Genomic DNA, 19589 nt, shown 5'->3' on the forward strand with positions numbered 1-19589 from the left:
ACTAAAAAGCTGTTTTTTTTAACAATTGTAGGCAAAGCTATTAAGCACCAGAAACTTAAAAACCATACAGTCTCCCCAAATTATTGTTTATATATATCAACAATATTTTGGGGAGACTGTCTAGTTTGTAAAGTATTAGAAAAGTGAGTGATTTGTTTGCCCCCCCCCCCCCTCTTTTTCATGAGTTCAATGGTCACATTTTTTTTTTTTACTTTGTGGTCACCAGCACGTTTTAAGAACCCGGCAGGAAGGCAAAAGAAAACAAAATATTCATTTGGAAAGCCAAACAGAGCAGTCTGTTTTTGTTACGCGAATAGGAGTTGTATTTCCCTTTTGGTAAACACCCACCAAAGTTGAGGCCAATACCAGTGACTGGCAAGAGGAAGTGCAGTTCCTGGACGTCAAATTGTTCCAGTAAACATTTACAAAAGAGGGCAATGGTAAAAAATATAGACCTGTCGAGTTTGGGGATGTTGAACAGGAAAGAGTGGGTATGGGTGATAGTAGGATTAATTTCACCTAGAAGATCATTTTATCTGTCTGTGGATTGGCGCTCAGCCCTCTTTTCCTTAGTTTTACCACGAAAGACGAGGAACTACATTACAAAATAGAATTAGATTGATGGGTAAAACAATAGGTGTTTTGTGTGTGTGTGTGGCTACTTTTTTCTTACTTATCTCAGTAGTGGCATGATTGTGATGTGTTGGTTTGGATTACCCCAGATCTAAGCTTCTATCTTTCCATTGCCATGGTCTTTGGTATTACATCTAGCATATCGGTCTGACACAGAGGGTCTTTGGTAGTTCATCCTGTTGCAGTCGGGTTTCGATTAAAACTTCATGCCAGTTTATTCAGTGGCGTTTGTGTGTGTTCACTCGGAGGATAATTCCATTTTTCTGCTGTGATATAATGAAATACCAGATACTGCATCGATTGTCGCTTGTAAAGTGAATGGTTGGACATCTAGGCTCACCTTGGTGAAGCATCCTCTGCGTTACTACGCAATACCGTGTTGATTGTAAGAGTGGATGGTTGAGATTAACCTCTTCTGCACGGTGTATCCATCTCCTGGATCTTGCAACATCGTCCTGCCACACCTTTTAGAATTCTTTCCCACAGTTCTCGAAACTTTCTTGCCGAAACATTCCTCTCTCCCTTCAGTGAGAGTTGTTAGACAGGCAAGGGTCATTGGTAATTACTCCCGATGTCTCTTCCGTTTCCCCATCAAATACCAAGGATGCATCCTGCTCCGGGATACTACAGTACATGTAGGTTATTCTCATGTTTTTAGCTGAAGGAAGTCCACATCCTCCGTTTTTATGGCTTCATCATTATATTTGACCTGATACAGTTCTAAACCAATCCAATCTGCTTAACTTGAGCGTGTGTTCTAATTGATTTTGCTGTTTTTTTTTTGTTTTTTTTAAGATGATGAGGAATATCAGTGGGAGGATTTTTTGTGGAACTGTTCATTCATATGGTTTCATTCCTACCACGGCTTGCAGCTAAATGCTAATACATGTATCTCACGCAATCAGGTTATCTACATGTATCAAGACTGGCATAATCTCCCCTCCCATTCATTTTATTATTGATCTAATTCCACCTTGGTGTCTCCACAGATCAGTCACCAGTTTTTCCAATGCTGCTCTTTTGGAAGGGGCTTGCTGCCTCACCCGATTGATAGTTATTTATGCAACAGAAGGGCAAAATAGCAAATGAAAGTGGAAGTAAATAGCTCCTTTGAAGGACATTCTAGCTTTGTTTTCTTGCTTTGAATACTTGAAGACACCATTGCCCATTGCAGCTGTTCTTTCAAGTGCAAGTGGAGCAATTTTTCCATCTACAACGTCCATCCAGAAGACATCATCTTATTCTGAGAAAACGATAATGTTCTGAATCCAAAGCTTTTTGAAGCCTCAATTCTCAACTTTGTTGTTACAATTGAAGACACCATATACCACTTGTTTCCCTCATGCCAGGTTTCTCTGTAGACCAACCCCAAGCCGTCCCCGTCTCCGCACCCCAGTGCACCGGCTTCAGCGACGGAATGTACCAGGTGTCCGAGTCTCTCCAGACCCTGAATGAATTCAACGCAGAAGACATCCTCAACATCAAACAAGAGGACACGGGTAGCAGCTCCGACTACTACAGCCTAGAATCCTCGCCGAACTCAAACCAGCATTTCTTGGAGACGCCGACACCGGAAATCTACAATAACCCCCACATCTACGATCCCCCAATGCCATACTTTAACAACGGACACAGTACATTCAAAGGTAGGTCTTGCATCTCGTTAACCCTCTAAATGCCAAGGGTGCCGGCCTAATTACACATCCCACAGGGCTGCCATGCCTCTAGCATGCTAAGAGTTATGTTCTTTTCATTCATGGATGAAAATCACAAATGGGTGCATGATGTATTGAGATGCTTCTTGAATTAAAAAGATATTACAATGTATTTTCAATTGCATGAAGTTGAACTGAACTGTAATTTTAGAATTAGTTTCCATGGCTGCTTGTTGTCCATCTGAAATATATTTTCCAATCTACTGTTGCCTGATTTATCCAATATTCCCAGCCGTATTTGTTACAATATAATTTTAAAGTAACCCAGGGCCCCCCTATGGAGAATGAACAGTACAGGGCAAGTGCAAGAAATTTTCCAATGTTAATCAGGTATAATCAAGCAGTCATGGAAATTTGTTTTGGTTTCATTTGAATTGTAAGTTAAAAAGAACTATGAAGTATGATTGTTGCATCAGAATATTAAAAAACAAAGCAAAAAACTTTTGTTCATCCCACCCATCACTTTTTTTTACAAATGCATATCTGAGTCTGAAAAAAACTAGATATGAAAACAAATTCTGTTTTGTAAAGCTGGTTTGGTTATTTTTATGACTTCGATAGAAAGGCCTGGGGGGGGGGGGCAAGGTATAAGTAACAAGTTCAATAGTAGCGTCTATTTCATCCATTCAGTGTCATGCCCTTATTAGGATTTTTTAAATTTTTTTGCATAGAGCGATAAAGTTGAGTTAACCTGTTGAAAACTGAATTCTATTATTCCCATAGGCTTTGTACAGGGCCCACCTGGTTCTGGTAGGCTACTGGTTAAGACCACTGTCAGTTTTTGGCTGTAGTGATCACTGACACTGTGGGTGTGTGTCATCTCTTGTTTATTGGACACGGCTTTACTCCATGGTCCAGAGTTCACCCTGAAAATCCCCCTGAAATTAGAACCCAAATCCATTCCACCAAACTGCAATAGCCATGCTAAGCCCTGACACAGCTATAAATAGTGCGCCATCAACAGACTTCCATTCCTTAATTAACGAGTTCCTTTCGCGGGTAAACCCGAAGAGGAAAGCTCCACGAATGCAGCGAAAACAAGCCGAGAGAAGGTCGGAGCTATGCTAAATCCGTGCCCGTCGTAATGGTTTTTAAAGCGATCTTGAGAGCTTAGTCGTTCGTGAACTCGACAGAAAGGCTAGGAAGGGGGAAAACAAGGGTTAAGTGATGAGTTAGTGATGTCAATTTCATTCATTCAGCTACAAGTCCTGCCCTTATATGGAAGTTGAGAAGGAAGTGACGTGCAAGGCGTTTGCTGTGCCAGGCTTCCTGCCGATCGGTTTCCCTTTTCCTGCTTTCATTTTTATCTAATATTGAATTCTCATGCTTGTAATGACAGACTGCCTGCAGCTATGTACAATTTCCATTATGATCGGTGCATGGGTAGAGCTAGCCACTCCTGCGAAGTGCCAGTGAAATGTGTCTTAGGATGTGTAATGGCAATGGGACGGTTGTGTGTTGTGGAGGATATCTTCCGGAAGCTACTTCCACGTATGATCTATGAAATCCTGCTTTAGTATACATGTATATCACATGACATAATACATTCATAATCATAATATGAATGAATGAATGAATTTTACTTCAGAGAAAACAGCATGGTGGGGAAAACATCCATAGCCAATTGAAGCATATTTAAAGATTTTAATAACCAAAGTTTTAAAGCAGAAAATATCCAGAATATAAGAAAGGAGCATATGAGCTTCAATGAAAGAGCAGAATTTGAACTGATTGTTTTATGATTTCATGAAACCCTTCAAGAAATTTGTTTTTAATCACTTGTTCAATGAGGACTCGCATTAGAGGGTGTCCATCCTGCTACCAGATTCAGCATTGCCTCGATTATGTATTCAACCTGATTTTTCTGAAAATTATTTTATTCAAACATCTTGTTTTGGATGATCTTTAGGGCCTTGAATAATTCTCTGTGGGATTCCTTGTTTGGAAATGTCAAAATGCCCTTCTTCCCTCCTCTCCTTTCCCTCCTACACACATCATTGGATATCCCCCAAGGATCAGTCCTAGGTCCTCTTTTCTTTCTAACTGGCTGCTGTTTCCATCACCACCTCTGAATCAGGCATAGGCCCACGGGAACTCTGCCCATCTCTTCCTGTTTTCTCTCCTAAAATGGCCGTCCATCTTTTTGGTCTCAAAAGTACACTCGCAAGATGACAACGTCAAGATTTCTTAGTCATCATTCTTTTTCCATTCATGAAAAATTTCCTTTTCGACATTCTTTATAAGGTGGAGTTAAATGTTGCTCCCACACATTACAAACCTTGCCCTATATGAACCATTTATATTGAAAGTTTTATGGCCTCACCGTTGTTAAGAAACTTTAGTTATATTTTATAATTATTCTGAAAAGAAAAGATGAATCACTTTTAAAGTTTCATGGCCTCATTAGTTAGGAAACTTGAGTTATACCTTTATTCTGGAAAGAACAGAGAATTGTAATGTTAAATTGATAAACATTGGTTTAACACCTAGCCTCTTTTCCCTAAGTTAGAGTAGTATGTCTCGTGGACCTTGAATGTGCAACCTTAGGCCATGTAGTTACGAAATTAAAAACAGTGCACTGTACTAGCACAATGTAGGTAGACGCTACCACTGGTGGATTGTGCAGTGTATAAACAGCGGAAAGTTGCTGCATTTCCTGTGTTCTAAATTTAAGCCCTTGTGACCTTCGATGAGAACATAAACACTACGTCCGTCTGACGCTCAAACGAGATAACTCTTTTTTTAAAGAGTTGGCCGACTCAAGGTTTGACTGACTGACAATTTATATTTTTTAACAACCTTATTGTTTTATTGCCATCTGTGAGAATAATGTTGGAAATTTGCTTTGGTAGTGGAAGGTTCACATCAGTACAGACAATGACAAACTTATACTAGAATTCCAAACTGTTGGGCTTGGATGTTTAGGTGCACTACATGTATGTATTTCCACATGTATGTTTGGCAAGATAGTTTCCAAAATTGAGACTAATTGGATTAACAGATTGTATTCCAGAAGTAAGACGGGTTTATGTTTAAGGCATTTGCATCTTAAAGCGGGCTTTGCTGGCTAGCTTCACCTACTTTCATTAAAGATTCTGTCAAATGTCTCATAAATTGAACATGTCTTGTATCTTTAATGGAGGGAAAGATAAAAAGTTTGAGTGAGGTTTACTCGTTGGCAAGGCACCAAAAATAGCTCATCCTCCGTCGGAGCTGCCGTAGATAGACCCAATGCCTGTGGAATATATGCAAGGCTCAGTCGGAAGCCACGATATAGCCAAGAGATATATGTGTAGTCGATTTGGTGCCTTCGTAAAACGTGTCCATCAGCGCCTCCTTTTAACCTTTCCGACTGAAGTGATTATTTTGGTCAAATGACTCGTCCCTACTTAACTTTTGTATGATTTTAAAGCTTTTGGCTAGTTTGTTGAACAAGTGAGTAGGTATCTGATTCTGTGGTGCAAGAATATCTGAACTGTTTTTCGTTTCTTTAGAACATATAATAGCGTTGTTCTACATTAAAGGTATTGTTTAACTTTGTGAGTAGCCAATTTAAAAAATTCTCAAACCAAGATGAAACATGTGTACAAGTGCATGTATTAGAACTAATAAACCCTGAAAACAACCATTATTGAGAATGAAAGGCTAAAACTACAAGGCAAACCCCGATTTTGTAAATAGGCGTCTTATAGACACCTAAATACTACACATAAGTGTATGGGATAAAATTAAGATGGTGTTTCCGGTCACTCTATATTTCAATTTTTGAAGCACTAAATAATTATTTTCGAACGCAATTTTTTCTGGGCTTCATTTTTGTAACATATCACAGACACATGTGACAAGTGTGACCTTCTAGCTCAGATTTTTTAAAAGTCAAACCAATGTTAACCAATCACTTTAAAGCTGAATGGTCCCAGCATGATATACTGCTGGAAATAATTTAAAAGGTATTTTCATGAAACATCGCCGCAAGAAATAAACTTTCCCTTGGATTAATCTCCCTATTTTATTTTATTATTTTCTTGTTTATTTTCATGCATTTCAGTTGTCTGCCTTCCCCATCCATTCCCTCACCTTTATGCTAGCGTTGCACTGGTGAAACTCGACTCCAGACTGGCCAAGGCTCTTATAGTATTCAGATCATTTATGCCTAGTCTCATCTCCCCTACATTGGCTGTACGGCGAGTCAGAAATGGCCTTAATGTTTTTTGTAACCAGCTGCATGTAGGTGGTTTGAATAAAAATGAATAAAACTGCTGTTTTCAACTCGCTGTACAGCTGTCGTAGGGAAAATGTGACTGGTTAAAGGAGTCTCTTTTACTGGTGTGACTGGAACTGTAACATTTCCTTGTAACTATTTCAGGATGAAGCTCCTGATTTTTTTTATTTTGCTCGATAAATTTTGAGTCTGAGCCTAAAAAATTTCAAAAAGTCATACAAAATCTAAAAAGTAATGAATTAAACCCTATGTTTATCAACGCCAAAGTCAATTCTAAGACCACTTTTATTGCGTCATTATTTTTTTGGGGGGGTTGGTTACAAGCTAACAAAAGGGTTCAAAGAAAATTTTATAAAAATCTTTAAATTTGCATTCAATTTTGCAATCTGATTACTTTCTCAGATTAAGCATATTGGCAAGTGTGTAATTAAAAAAAGGGGTTTCATCATTCTCTATTCACATCTCATACTTAATAAAAAGGGAACTGTAGTAATGAAAAACAAAATATTTTTCTCTATTTGAATAAATCAACAGTGATTAAAATAAGACTTCAAGTAATTAATTATCCTTCACTCTCACCCACATTAATCATGCCTGCTCCTTGTTTTTGTTTTGTTTCCTTTTCTTTTTTCTCATGTAGGCAACCAGTTTTCATCCTATGATTATGAAGGGCATGCATCAGGCCCCGCCCCCTACCAACAGGTCCCGCGCTCGCTTTCCGACAGCTGCACAAGCTCCGACTTAGGGAGCATTGGAGGGGCGTCGCGGTCCGACTCACCCCTCGCAGGCGATGTGGTATCAAACCCCGTTATCCCCGCGGCCGTACTAGCTGGTTATTCCGGTAAGAGACTTAGATTATGGCATTCATTGGCCTGCTGCAGGTTTGCGACGCAACATGTGCAACATATTCACATGGCAAAAATACTGTTTGCACAGATCACCCGCACTCTTGTCGTGCCCACGTGCTTGATGATATTTTTTGCCAATTACGTTTTAAACAGATGTTGCGTGACAAATCTTCCTAATATTGGTGGCATTGGCGTACGAATAGGGGGTTGGAGGAGGGGGGGGGAATCATGACCAAGAAAAATATTTTAAAAAGGGGAAAAAAAGGAAAGAGGAAAGTGAAATACATTTTTTTGAATATGTGAAAAATATATCCCTAAAATTTTGGCATTGCCGGCTTTTTTTGGTTGATCTAATCAATCACAACTCTTTGTGACAGGGGACTCAATGCTTCATAATGTTCATTCATTGTGCCTTGACTGTGTCCAGACTACACGCAGTGACAACAAAATGTACTTTCCATATACGTAGGGTGTGGCGACCTGTGCCTTGGTGTTCAACTCTGAAAAGGATATACATGTAGAACATGATGCATAGTGGCTACCTCGTTGCCTACCTATATGTATATTGGCAATATATTTTCACAACAAACTTTTGGCATACGGAATTTGTTAATTGGTGCTGGCAAGTCATCAAAGTTTGTCCCTACCTGTAAACCTGACATTGGCAGTTAACTGTTGTTGTAGTCACAGTTAAAAGGGAATTTCACCCAAACGTTAAGTTGGTTTTAAACAAAACAAGGGAAGTTGATGCAAACATATTGTTGATAAAGGATTGGTAAAAATCCATCAAAGAAGAAGGCTTATGAATTATTAATGATTCAACGTGAAAATATAAAACCATTTTCTTAAATGGATTTCCTTCATACCTTCATTGATATTATTATCTTTTGAAATTTCTGCTTTTGTCAAAACCAACTTATGATAAGGGCGAGCTTCCCCTTTAAAGCAAGAGAGGTTTTAAATGAAGTTGTGGGTCATCACCGCAATCAGGGTGGAACTGCCTATTCCTGGAATCCTTGTGTGGTTTCGCGTGCACATGATGTGCATTTTTGTTGGTGATAAACGTGAGGACTTGATTTAGCCCCGGGCGTCACTGCCTTACCCCTCATTCTTTTCTCATTAATTGCTTTTGAGATTAATTAGCACTTTGGAGATACTGTAATTCATTGCATGTTTTCCATGTTTTCAACTCGTCCATGAGTGTAGGAGCTCGGGAGAGTGTATTTGAGGTTGAATGAACGGAATGTGCCTTCTGTTGAATATTACCTGACCTAGCAACAAAAGAACTATCTCTCTAATAAGAACATATATTTGATTTAAGATGATTAACTTGTCATTGGGGGGTGTCGTGGTCTAGTGGTTATGACTCTTGTCTTTCAATATGAAGGACGTGGGTTTGAATCCCAGCCATGGCGTGTTTTTCCTTCAAGAAATTGACCCACATTGTGCCGCACTCGACCCAGGTGAGGTTAATGGGTATCTTGCAGGATGTATTCCTTGAATGCGTTAGCGCCTATACAGCGGTTTAGCTACAGCCAGGGTAATATGATACCAAGTATCAAGCACAGTAGAGTGTGTGCGATTATAGTAGCTGCGCTATACAAATGGAACATATTATTATCATAAAATCATGATACCATTGGATTTTTTCTTAAACGGCATATTTGTAAAATAAAGGATGAATCTCGGTTTATAAACAAAAAACAGTGCTTCATTGAATGTGACGAGGTGTAGTTTAGATAAGGGTTTATGAAAAGTAGCATTCGAAAAGAAAGCATTTCTTATCACTACTTGGAAAAACAATCTTCAAGCAAGTTTACAATTCAACTGATTTCCAATGTCTTGTGTGGGAATGCAGTAAGGACAGATTACCCCTGCTCAGAACTGAATCGCTTAACCTTTCAAGTACTGGCTTATATGTTAACTTGATTCCATATGAGTTTCCGCCATAATCTGCCCTATATTTCCTCTCATGATTCGTTCATAATGCATTGAACACCTGTGACGGATTCCCCTCTGGTCCCTATCATAAGTTTTTAAGTTGGATGGAACGTGTTGATCTGTCCATTCACAACCTGTTACATACCTCACTAGATATGAACAATGCTCTAGTGGAAACAACACCTACATGAACTTCATTTCAAAGATATTAAAACCACACGTTTGAAATAAAGTTTTGATAAGCCAGACTTCGTCAGAAACAATGCAGTTGAGTTGATAATGCCTTGGTTTTTCCAGCCATGGGTTTGGGAGCTGAAGGTTAATTCATTTTACAGTCTGGATTTCCATTTCCATTTGCAGTGTCATTAATTAGTAAAGTACATTCCACTTGTTTTCTCACATTATTTACAATCAACGAATTTACATTAATGGAGTGATTCAACTTATTTGCTGGTATGCATACCATTGAAGTTGTGACAAAAAGGGAAAAAATGAAATTAAAGTTTCCCAGAAATAGATCTTGAAATTACTTTGGTGTTGAATACTAAGGCCGACATAATTTGAAGATTTCTCTTTCAGCACCGGTAAACACGTTTCTATTTCTTTTTGCCACATCTTAACTTGTACCGGCAAAAAAGTTTAATCACTCCCTAATGTAAATAAATAAATTTTTAAATGAGAATAGTCCCAGCTTTTTTATGGTGAATAAAATGAAAAAAATTTTCTTTGTCAACTTGGCTTGGCTGAGAATGATATAAATCACATGAATAATATCACATTCATGTTAAAAATATTTAGGCCACATTTACTCTGTTTGTGCCTCATACACAATCCGTATAATGATACAAATATATATACCTACATTCCTACACGTTCTTTAATACATGACAGTTGTGAATGCATTCAGATTTGCAAAGCAATTAAGAAGAATAAGAATATTATTTGATAAAGAAAAAAGTGATGATAATGGTATTGATTAAAAAATTAAAATAAAAAGAGTAAATCATGATAGTAAGTTTGATGATAACAATAACAACACTAGTATAGCATAAAGTGTTAAGAAGCATTTATTTGTTACTGGGTGAGCCAGTGAACTTTGTTCTGTTGAATTCATGAGGAAAAAAAACATTGGATCACGTTTAGGTTTAATTCTTGACCATAATGCAGAGGAAACCGCAAACTCGCCCTGCTTTCGTTTTCACATGGGATATGATTCATGTAGTTTAAAGGTAAAAGCTTGGTTTGGTAACGATATCAAAATGAGTTCATACAGAATCCAATGAAATGACCACCAAAGTGTCTGTTTGTATAAATAAAATGCATGTGCCAAAGGATTCTGGAAGAAATTGTGTAATTGCTGAGAAAATAACAAATAAGCACAGGATTCGGGTAAATTGTAGAGCGTCGGGCCTGACGCTCTAAGAATAATTATACATTGTCCCCTGTGCGCTTATCTGTGTTGGGGATCTTCGGTGTGAACATTTTTTAGCGTAGATTTCAAGATTCACAAAGTTCAGTTAACGTAACTGTACCAGATCTAGATCCTCGATGATATACTGACAATTAAGCCTTGTTTTACAGACTTTCTCATGAAATCAGTGTTTACTGCAACTACTGGAATTTCTCTTTAAAGTGTACTATGACTGTGTACAGTTGCTGTGTCATTCTAACAACAAACATTGCACAATTACAGTGATATGTGCAAGTTCAGACGTAGAGTGCTTGTCTCTGCATGGTTTCCTCATTTTACACGATTTACAGCTTGATTTTGTTCTCTCTTTTTTTTGTGGCTACACGCTGATTTTGCGATTTTTTATTTTTATTTTGATAGAAGACCACCAATTTTTGTTTTAGCACTTTCTTGCTGGAGTAAGAAAAGTCGGCTGTACATGTATTCCAAATTCAGTTTTGAAAAAATCAGTGCTTCACACTTTCACAGGACTAAACATACATGTAGGAAACATTTAAAAAAAAAATAAAATGACCTTCAAATTACTTATATCGCTTGCTGATGTTTTATGCAACCCAAACATATTTGAAATTATAGTTTTTATTATAGTTATGATAATGGAAATTATGATGATATAAGAATCTTTTTACATGTAAGACCCCTTTAAAACTGCAAATAAAAAAAAAAGAAAACCTATTGATATTTACTCTGATCTATTCTTTGAGTGAAACCAAGTACTTTGGCTGACATACAATTGACAGAAGCCTTGCATGTAGTTTGAACAATTAATAACATCTCAATATAGGTATGTTGTCAGCTTCCTAAAGTGGATGACACTTAGAGTTTATAGAAGTGAGTGTTTCAATGGCCCTGCCTATCATAAAAAGGCGAATCTCCATTAGTCTAAGTTCGTCAATCTAAGGATTCTAGCCCTGTCAACATCAATAATAATATTAGGCATTTATATAGCGGCATCTACATGTATCTAGAAATATTCTATTCCAAGGCGCGATATTATTATTACCCCGGTTTTAGCTCGAGCTGCCTTTCAGCGCTCATGCATTCAAGGAAGTAATTCTCACCTGGGTTGAGTGCAGCACAATGTGAATGAATTTCTTGCTGAAGGAAATTACGCCATGGCTGGGATTCGAACCCACGACCCTCTGTTTCAAAGGCAGAAGACTGGGCCACAATGCTCCACAAATTCTATTTATTTCATGTCTTTGAATAGGGGTAGTGATTTCCATTAAAAAAAATCAGTTTCTGAAACCTGTACTCCTGTTTCTAGCTTGACCTATATATAGTGGAAGTTACATGTATGCAAGGTCATAGAAAATGTGCATGGCAAACAAGTGTGGATTCCATTTTGCAAGACAAAATAAATTTTCACACAGGATGTTAAAGAGAAATGCCAGTAGTTGCAGTAAACACTGATTTCATGAGAAAGTCTGTAAAACCAGGCTTAATTGTCAGAATATCATCGAGGATCTAGATCTGGTACAGTTACATAAACTGAACTTTGTGAAATCTCGAAATCTACGCTGAAAAACGTTCACACTGAAGATCCCCAACACAGATAGGCACACATGGGACAGTGTATTATTATTGCTGGAATAAAGACCCGACGGAAGTGACCGAATCCGTGCTTATTTTACTTATTTCTCAGCAATTACACAATTTCTCGCAGAATCCTTTGGCACATATTTTTTTATTCATACAAACAGACACTTGGGTGGTCATTATATTAGATTCTGTAAAAAGTCATTTTGAGATTGTTACCAAAACTGGAATTTATCTTTAAAGAACCAGGGGCCCGTTTTATAAAGGAATTGCAACTGTTGTAACTTTGCCATTATGCCATTTTTTTTACACGCAGAAGGGCGTTACATCATGTTAACATCGAGCATGCCACCTTCTGCTTCTAAAAAGATGATCGACTCAAAATTTTATTCTAAAGTTTCTGGCTTGTTTTCCCCTTTTTTGAAAGTGTGGCAATTGTGGTTTCAGTCAAGGCGAGGGCAAGGCTTGTGGAGGGAGACTCTTCGTCTCTCTACGGGGCATGCCTCGGCAGATACACACAATACCTTGCCAATTTTACTAAGGTAAAGTCCTAGCAAATCATATTGGGATGATGCCCCTATTTTGTGTCTGTTTGAGATTCATTTGTTTTGGCCCCAGTCAGGTCGTTATCCACTTTGAGAACAAGGTTGGTGATAGCATTGTCTTTACTTGTTCAGCCATTGCAGAGTATGTTTTTGCTACGCTTGTTGTTCATCCTTTTATTCTTGCCTAAAATTTGTGGGCAATTATTCATGCATTGGTGATTCTTTGAGCTCAATTAGTTTGATCAGGCTTGTTTGTTGCTATTGATTTTGATCTTCCCCCTTCGTGATTTTTTTTATAAATATTATGAGGTTTTTTTTCACAATTTTCTCTATTTCTCTTATCTATATCTATATATATATCTATCTTATCTATCTATCTATTCATCCATCTACCTATCTATCTACCTATCTATCTATCTATATTTCTATCTGTCTATCTATCTATATTTCTATATGTCTGTTTATCTATCTATCTATTTATCTATTTATCTTTCTATCTTTCTATCTATCTATCTTAGATCTATCTATCTATCATAGATCTATATCTATCACTTATGTCTGTCTTTCTGTCTATCGTCTATCTATCTCTGTATAATATTTCGACCTTCTTTATATCTTATCCATATGTCTTATTGAACCATTTCCTGCAAGATCTACCCGTTTAATATAGTTATTTCATTGTATTTCATTTACATAGCAAAAATGAATTGTACTTTTCATTACCATTGTCAAGGGGCCATTTCCTTGACAAATGTATAGGCCTACAAAATGCATTTGTCTGTTTAAATTCCATTAGCCACTACAAAGAATACCTATTTTCTGAAAGACAATGGAGATTAGATCATTGGCCCATCCTTGACTCATGAAAGTACTCATTATTACAACATAGGTGCGTTCCCATGGATAAGTGCAAAATATATTCAATGGTGGTGCACAACCCCTATACATAAAGGGGAGAGAGATCACACAACTCGGTCAGGTTCGCTCAGAGTTTAGATTTTTTTTTAGATCGTTGACTGAACAGGGGGCCTATGTGATAATTTTATCGTCTTTTCCTTTACTTACCCTTCCTATTGGTAATTACAACGAGGAAGACAATCTTATTTCCAGACAGTTAGGAATGATGTGAACATGTAGCTCCATGATCTGAATGTCAAATGAGCTGCTTAATCACAATTGGCTATCAATATGTAAACCACAACTTAAAGGGGAATCCAGCCTTGGCCATAAAATGTTGTGTTGGGAAGGAGAAAAATAAATTAAACAGAATGGCGAAAGTTTGAAAGAAATTGGTCAGGCAATAAGAAAGTTATAGCTGCTTTAAAATTGAGATCACTAATACTATGTAGATTTCAAATTGGCAACTGGGTAAGTAAATTATGACGAGGGGCAAGGACAACTATCCCATAGGCCATGTACTTTATTATCAGAGATTTGTGGTTTTCTCCTAATTACCCATTCCCGTGGGGCAGTAATCTAAATATAACCCATGTAGAATATTGTTTTATGTCCTCATGAAAGAAAAATATAATTTGAAATTAAACTTTTGGGAAAAATGACATTTTAGCCATAATATGTATTGGAGTATACATGGAAGAGTAGTCCTTGCCTTACATCACTATGACATCCCATATGCGGCCAATTTGAAATCTCCATGGGTATAGTGATTACCAATATTTACAACTTTTAAAAATTCATATCTTTCTTTTTGTTTGTCCAATATTGTTCAAACTTTCACCTATCAACTTGTCTGATTTTTCTTTACCTTATAAAAACAAGTTTTTATTTGGGTTGGATTCCCCTTTAACACGAGTTTAAATAACACCTGACTTTAGAATACAGGCATCTGTGTATGAATTCATAATGGTTCCTTCCCATAATCTTCTAACTTCTTTCCCTCTTTCTCTCTCTCTCTTCCTCTCTTCTTTCACCATCTTCTCCCCTTTGTATTTTCCATTATTCTCTGTATCCCTTTTAAAGGGATGGTCCGGGCTGAAAATATTTATATCTTAATACACAGAGTAGAATTCACTGAGCAAAATGCCGAAAATTTCATCAAAATCGGATAACAAATAATACAGTTATTGAAGTTTACAGTTTAGCAATATTTTGTGATAACAGTCGTCATGAATATTCATTAGGTGGGCTGATAATGTCACATCTCCATTTTCTGTTTTCTTATGTTATTACATAAAATCATAATTTTTTTCATTATTTCATACTTGTGTGAATAATATGTCTCCCTTACAATGAATTAAGTTGCAGCAATAAATATCTAATGCACTAAATCAGTTGTCAATCCAATTTTTCTAGTTCTTGGAGGAAAAAATTTGAATAAACCTCATTTCATATAATAAAATAAAAAAGAACAAGTGGACATGTGACATCATCAGTCCACCTAATGAATATTCATCGAACTGTTTTAAAAAAATACTGCTAAACTTTAAAATTCAAGAACTTTGTTATTTGTTATCCGATTTTTGATGAAATTTTCCGCATTTTGCTCAGTGAATTCTACTCTATTTATCATACTTTCAATCCGGACCAGCCCTTTTAGTTACCGGCAGTGGGAACGTTCTATGGAATAGGTGTTAATCAAAGGGAATATTATTGTGGTGTCCACGTCATAATCCTCCATAGTGCTTTACCAGCCATAAATGAGTCAGTCAGTCACACACCACAAATGGCCGGCCGTATAAACCCTCTCGCCATATGACTAGCATGTGTTCTTCCCAACTGCTGACTAGGATAAAGAGAGAAAGAGTAAAACACAATGAAGATGGGTTGGGGGCAGCAACGCATGGGCCCCCAGTTTGCTTACAGGTTCAGTCCTATTTAGCTGTAGGGTTTTGTATGCATCTGCTGACCGAGCTGCATGACTTATTGAGCATGTGTGCTGTGGTCAGGAAGGAGGCCTTAAAAGGGCTGATGGAATAGGGAAGAAATGAGAAGTGTAATCGTATTGGTGCAAAGCATGAAAAGCATAAGAACACCATCTCACACAAAATTCTTATGTAATCAAAGCTTTCAAAATTGGGTCTATATTTCATGATACAATTATGAAATTCATGGATTTTTTTTTCTACTTGGTTACCTGCTCAGATGTCCTGTTGATAAGTTGCTATGTCAGTAATACCTTTTGCAAGATTTCCAGCTTTGAAGAGCAAGCTTTGTTAAGCCAGTTTTAAAACAGTGCATGCTGGTTAATGTGTAAGAGCATAAAATCTATCTGTGGTATATTATAATTTTTTTTCATTTTCTCTTTGATGTGGCTGTGTCAGGGAAAACTTGAGCAAGCTTTGGATAACTATCTTTCGTTGCAAAAAAAAGAAGTGTAAGAGCTTCTGGATTCATATGTTTCAGTTCCCTCATTTATCACTTTTATCTTTCTGATCCCCCAATGTCCCGTGCAGGAAGCGGACCCATTCAACTCTGGCAATTTCTCCTGGAGCTTCTGACCGACAAGACTTGCCAGCACATCATCAGTTGGACGGGCGATGGCTGGGAATTCAAGTTGTCCGACCCCGATGAGGTTGCCCGACGATGGGGCAAGCGCAAGAACAAGCCCAAGATGAACTATGAGAAGCTGAGCCGCGGACTGCGCTATTATTACGACAAGAACATCATCCACAAGACGGCGGGCAAGCGCTACGTCTACCGCTTCGTCTGCGACCTGCAGAGCCTGCTGGGATACTCGCCCGAGGAGCTGCACGAGATGGTCGGCGTCAGCCCCGCGCGAGACGACGACTGAGAACTCGGCAACGTGCGTTGCGAAAGAACATTGGACTTTTTGAAGCTGCGTATTTCATAGTGGACATGGCTTTGATGAAAAGTTGTGTTCTGTTATTTGAAAGGTTATTCATAGAGGTGATATTCATGAGGTGGGAGGACCAACCTCTTGTAGAAACGTTACACATTTGTTGTAATTAACTTTTTAAAACAACCCTTGATATATCTGTCATGTCATGAAATTCAATTTGCACAAGTGCAATTAGCATAATTCAAAACTTTTTTACAAAAAGTGAGAACAAGTTAAATTTGCATTTGATTCTGCCACTTAATTCGTCCAATCCTGTATTTCATGCCTTAATTTTTAGCCTTTTTTAAGAAGGAATTTTCGAATGAAATTTTGACAATTCGTAGACCTTTATGTGAGGTTGTTAGCCTACGAGAAATGTACTTAATCATGTATAAAATGAACATTTATTGTTGCATGCGTTTTCATATAATTGTGATGTGAAATCCAAGGAAAAAAGAAGTTAAGTCATCTGGAATGACATTGTAGATTGCCGAACCAGTTCTCTCCTTTTTAAAAGTGAAAATGTACTATTATAGATATTAAAGTCCTATGAATTTCTGTGCTTCTAAAAATTGATGCAAAATGCAAAGATATTGTCCAAAAAATGAATTTTGAAGGCAAGCCACATTTTATATTCCAACTGCATATCATATTATATTTGCAAAAAAAAAATGATGTGACTGTTGAAGAATATTTGAATACCACGTGGATGTTGTGGGGTTTTTAGATGAGAAGTGAGACCTGTGTCTTGTTATTTGCAAAAAAATCATCTGAAAGCGCATTTTGAAGACCAGCGACATTTGTACCATTTGCATATTTGATTTGCTTTGCGAAGATCTTGATGTGACCAAACATTTTCTTTTACTGGAGCCATGAAACTTTATTATTAAAAAACTAACCAAGGCCATTTGGTGTGTCCTCAAGGGCTAAGAGCTTTCAATTTGATTTCATTCTAACCTTTTTGATTTACATTCGGTAGAAAAACATTCCAATGTCATATGGACTTTAGTTTTATATATCTTTATTTTTTTTCATTGTTGAATGATGGTTATCAGTAATCTTATATCAGTCTTTGCGGGTTTATACTTATAATTCACCAATTTGATGCAAGCTATTTTTTTAAATTTCATATAGTTAGAATGGTATACAACAATAGGTGCTATTTTGTATGGGGTTTTGTGATATTTTTGTTTGAGTATCTTTCACAAGAACCGGGGTCTGTTTCATAAAACTTGTTATAATAACAAATTTGCAAGTACAGCTTATAGATACCGAAATCATTTGATTTGATTGGCCGATATTGAACCTGCTATAGAAATTGTGCATCTGTTGTTATACCAAGTCAAGATGAAACAGCCCCTGAATCCTTCATGGGCTTTGTGCAAAAGTTGTGTATGATTTTCTTTTTGTATTATATATTTTGTACGTTTCAGAGTGATAGGAAAAAAACATTTTGGAATTTATCGACTCCTGGAGTTTTTGGGTTTGATTTATTATTTTTGTAAAACTATGGGCTGAATATTCTACTTTTAGTCTTCATGTTTGTCAACTTCCACAGACTGTATTTTCTTGAACACCCTCTTTTCAATGTGTATTACCCTCTAATGTGCACATTGTATAGAGTGTCATGTTTTTATAAGCACCTGATATTGGTGTTAGCACCTGAAGTAGCATTCAGCATTGTGTTCACAAGAGTGATATTATTTGTACAAGTAAGCACTTTGTGTTTGATAATACCTTAGCACTATGTCAGTGATGACTCCTTTTAGAATCCAAGTGTTGTGTAAGCCCTTCTTGTTATTCCTGGCTCTTACCCGCTAACTGTTTACGTATCCGTCCCAAAGTTTTGAGGGATAGCGTGTTAAAAGGTGTTGGCAAGCACATTTATGGATTTGTGCTATACAAGTGTATTTGATGTTGTGAAGTAACTACTTGCTATGGTTTGTCACAACTGCATAATTGGATCCTTGTATACAGTTTGGAAGGTGTAGGCTGCTTGATGTTAGATGCATTTCCAATTGAGCATGAGATAATGTATCACATGTACCATAGAGCCTTTTGCTTCTTATGCGAGGGGCAGAAGGATGTCCAAACTTGCCATTTATATGAATCATGAAGTTTCATGTAAGTGAACGAACAATGAAATGTGTCGTTTGAAGACTTGACTTGGGTGTACTGAAACATGTTCCAGATATGGAAATGCTAGGAACCATTTTGGGAGGAATGTGCTTCATTTTTGTAAATGATGGGTTTTGAGACCTACGCACCATCAAACTTGCCTTGTTAGCTTTAAAAAAAATTGACAGTTGGTTTTTTTTTCAGTTTGGTTAGTTTTTCTTTGTCTTCACATTGATGTGCCTTGGTGTCTTGTCACATGAAAAAGATATGCCTTCTAGAAAATGTACTGCAGAAATTTATGATGATTCTAGAACGTAGCAGAAAAAAAAATGAAAGCACTTTTTTATATTTGTACTTACACTTGTTCCTGTGTATAGAATGAGGCATGTGCTTCGTTATTACCGCAGAATGTACATGCATTTCTTATTGTATGTGAGAGAGAAAGAGAGTGTGTGTGTGTGTGTGTATAGTGCAAACAAAGCCTTTTTGTGTATACATGTAAGTTTTCTAGAGAGTGCAATTTGTGCTTTTTTATATATGTGCGTGCGAGTGAGGCAAGAGAGACTTAAATGAGGGGGAATTCTCGAATGTGCTTTATTGTATGTAATTTTAATCTAACACGGTGGAAAGTAGTGACTGAGCAAATAGAGCTCTTTTTGTCTTAACAAAACGGAAATATCCCTAGCCGTGGGTACCATGTACATTACTTTGAGATGACCTTTGACACGAAAAGTGCTACTGAATATTTTGTAAATAGA

General features: G+C 37.2%; 1 protein-coding gene across 5 annotated transcripts in view; it reads left to right on the top strand.

Moving 5' to 3' along the window:
• Nucleotides 1-17688, top strand: part of LOC121419790 (protein c-ets-1-B-like) — a 61194-nt gene extending 43506 nt beyond the window's left edge. For 4 of the 5 annotated variants that reach the window (XM_041614249.1, XM_041614245.1, XM_041614246.1 and 1 more), the window contains exons 7-9: nucleotides 1983-2279; nucleotides 7211-7411; nucleotides 16328-17688. In XM_041614249.1, coding sequence (XP_041470183.1) covers nucleotides 1983-2279; nucleotides 7211-7411; nucleotides 16328-16665 — 836 coding nt within the window. In that variant the 3' untranslated portion in view covers nucleotides 16666-17688. The remainder of the gene's footprint in view (nucleotides 1-1982; nucleotides 2280-7210; nucleotides 7412-16327) is intronic. The other variant, XM_041614250.1, reaches the window with a different exon arrangement.
• The last annotated feature ends 1901 nt before the right edge of the window (nucleotides 17689-19589 follow it).

Source organism: Lytechinus variegatus, chromosome 8, assembly GCF_018143015.1.
Source record: "Lytechinus variegatus isolate NC3 chromosome 8, Lvar_3.0, whole genome shotgun sequence".
Taxonomy (NCBI): Eukaryota; Metazoa; Echinodermata; class Echinoidea; order Temnopleuroida; family Toxopneustidae; genus Lytechinus; species Lytechinus variegatus.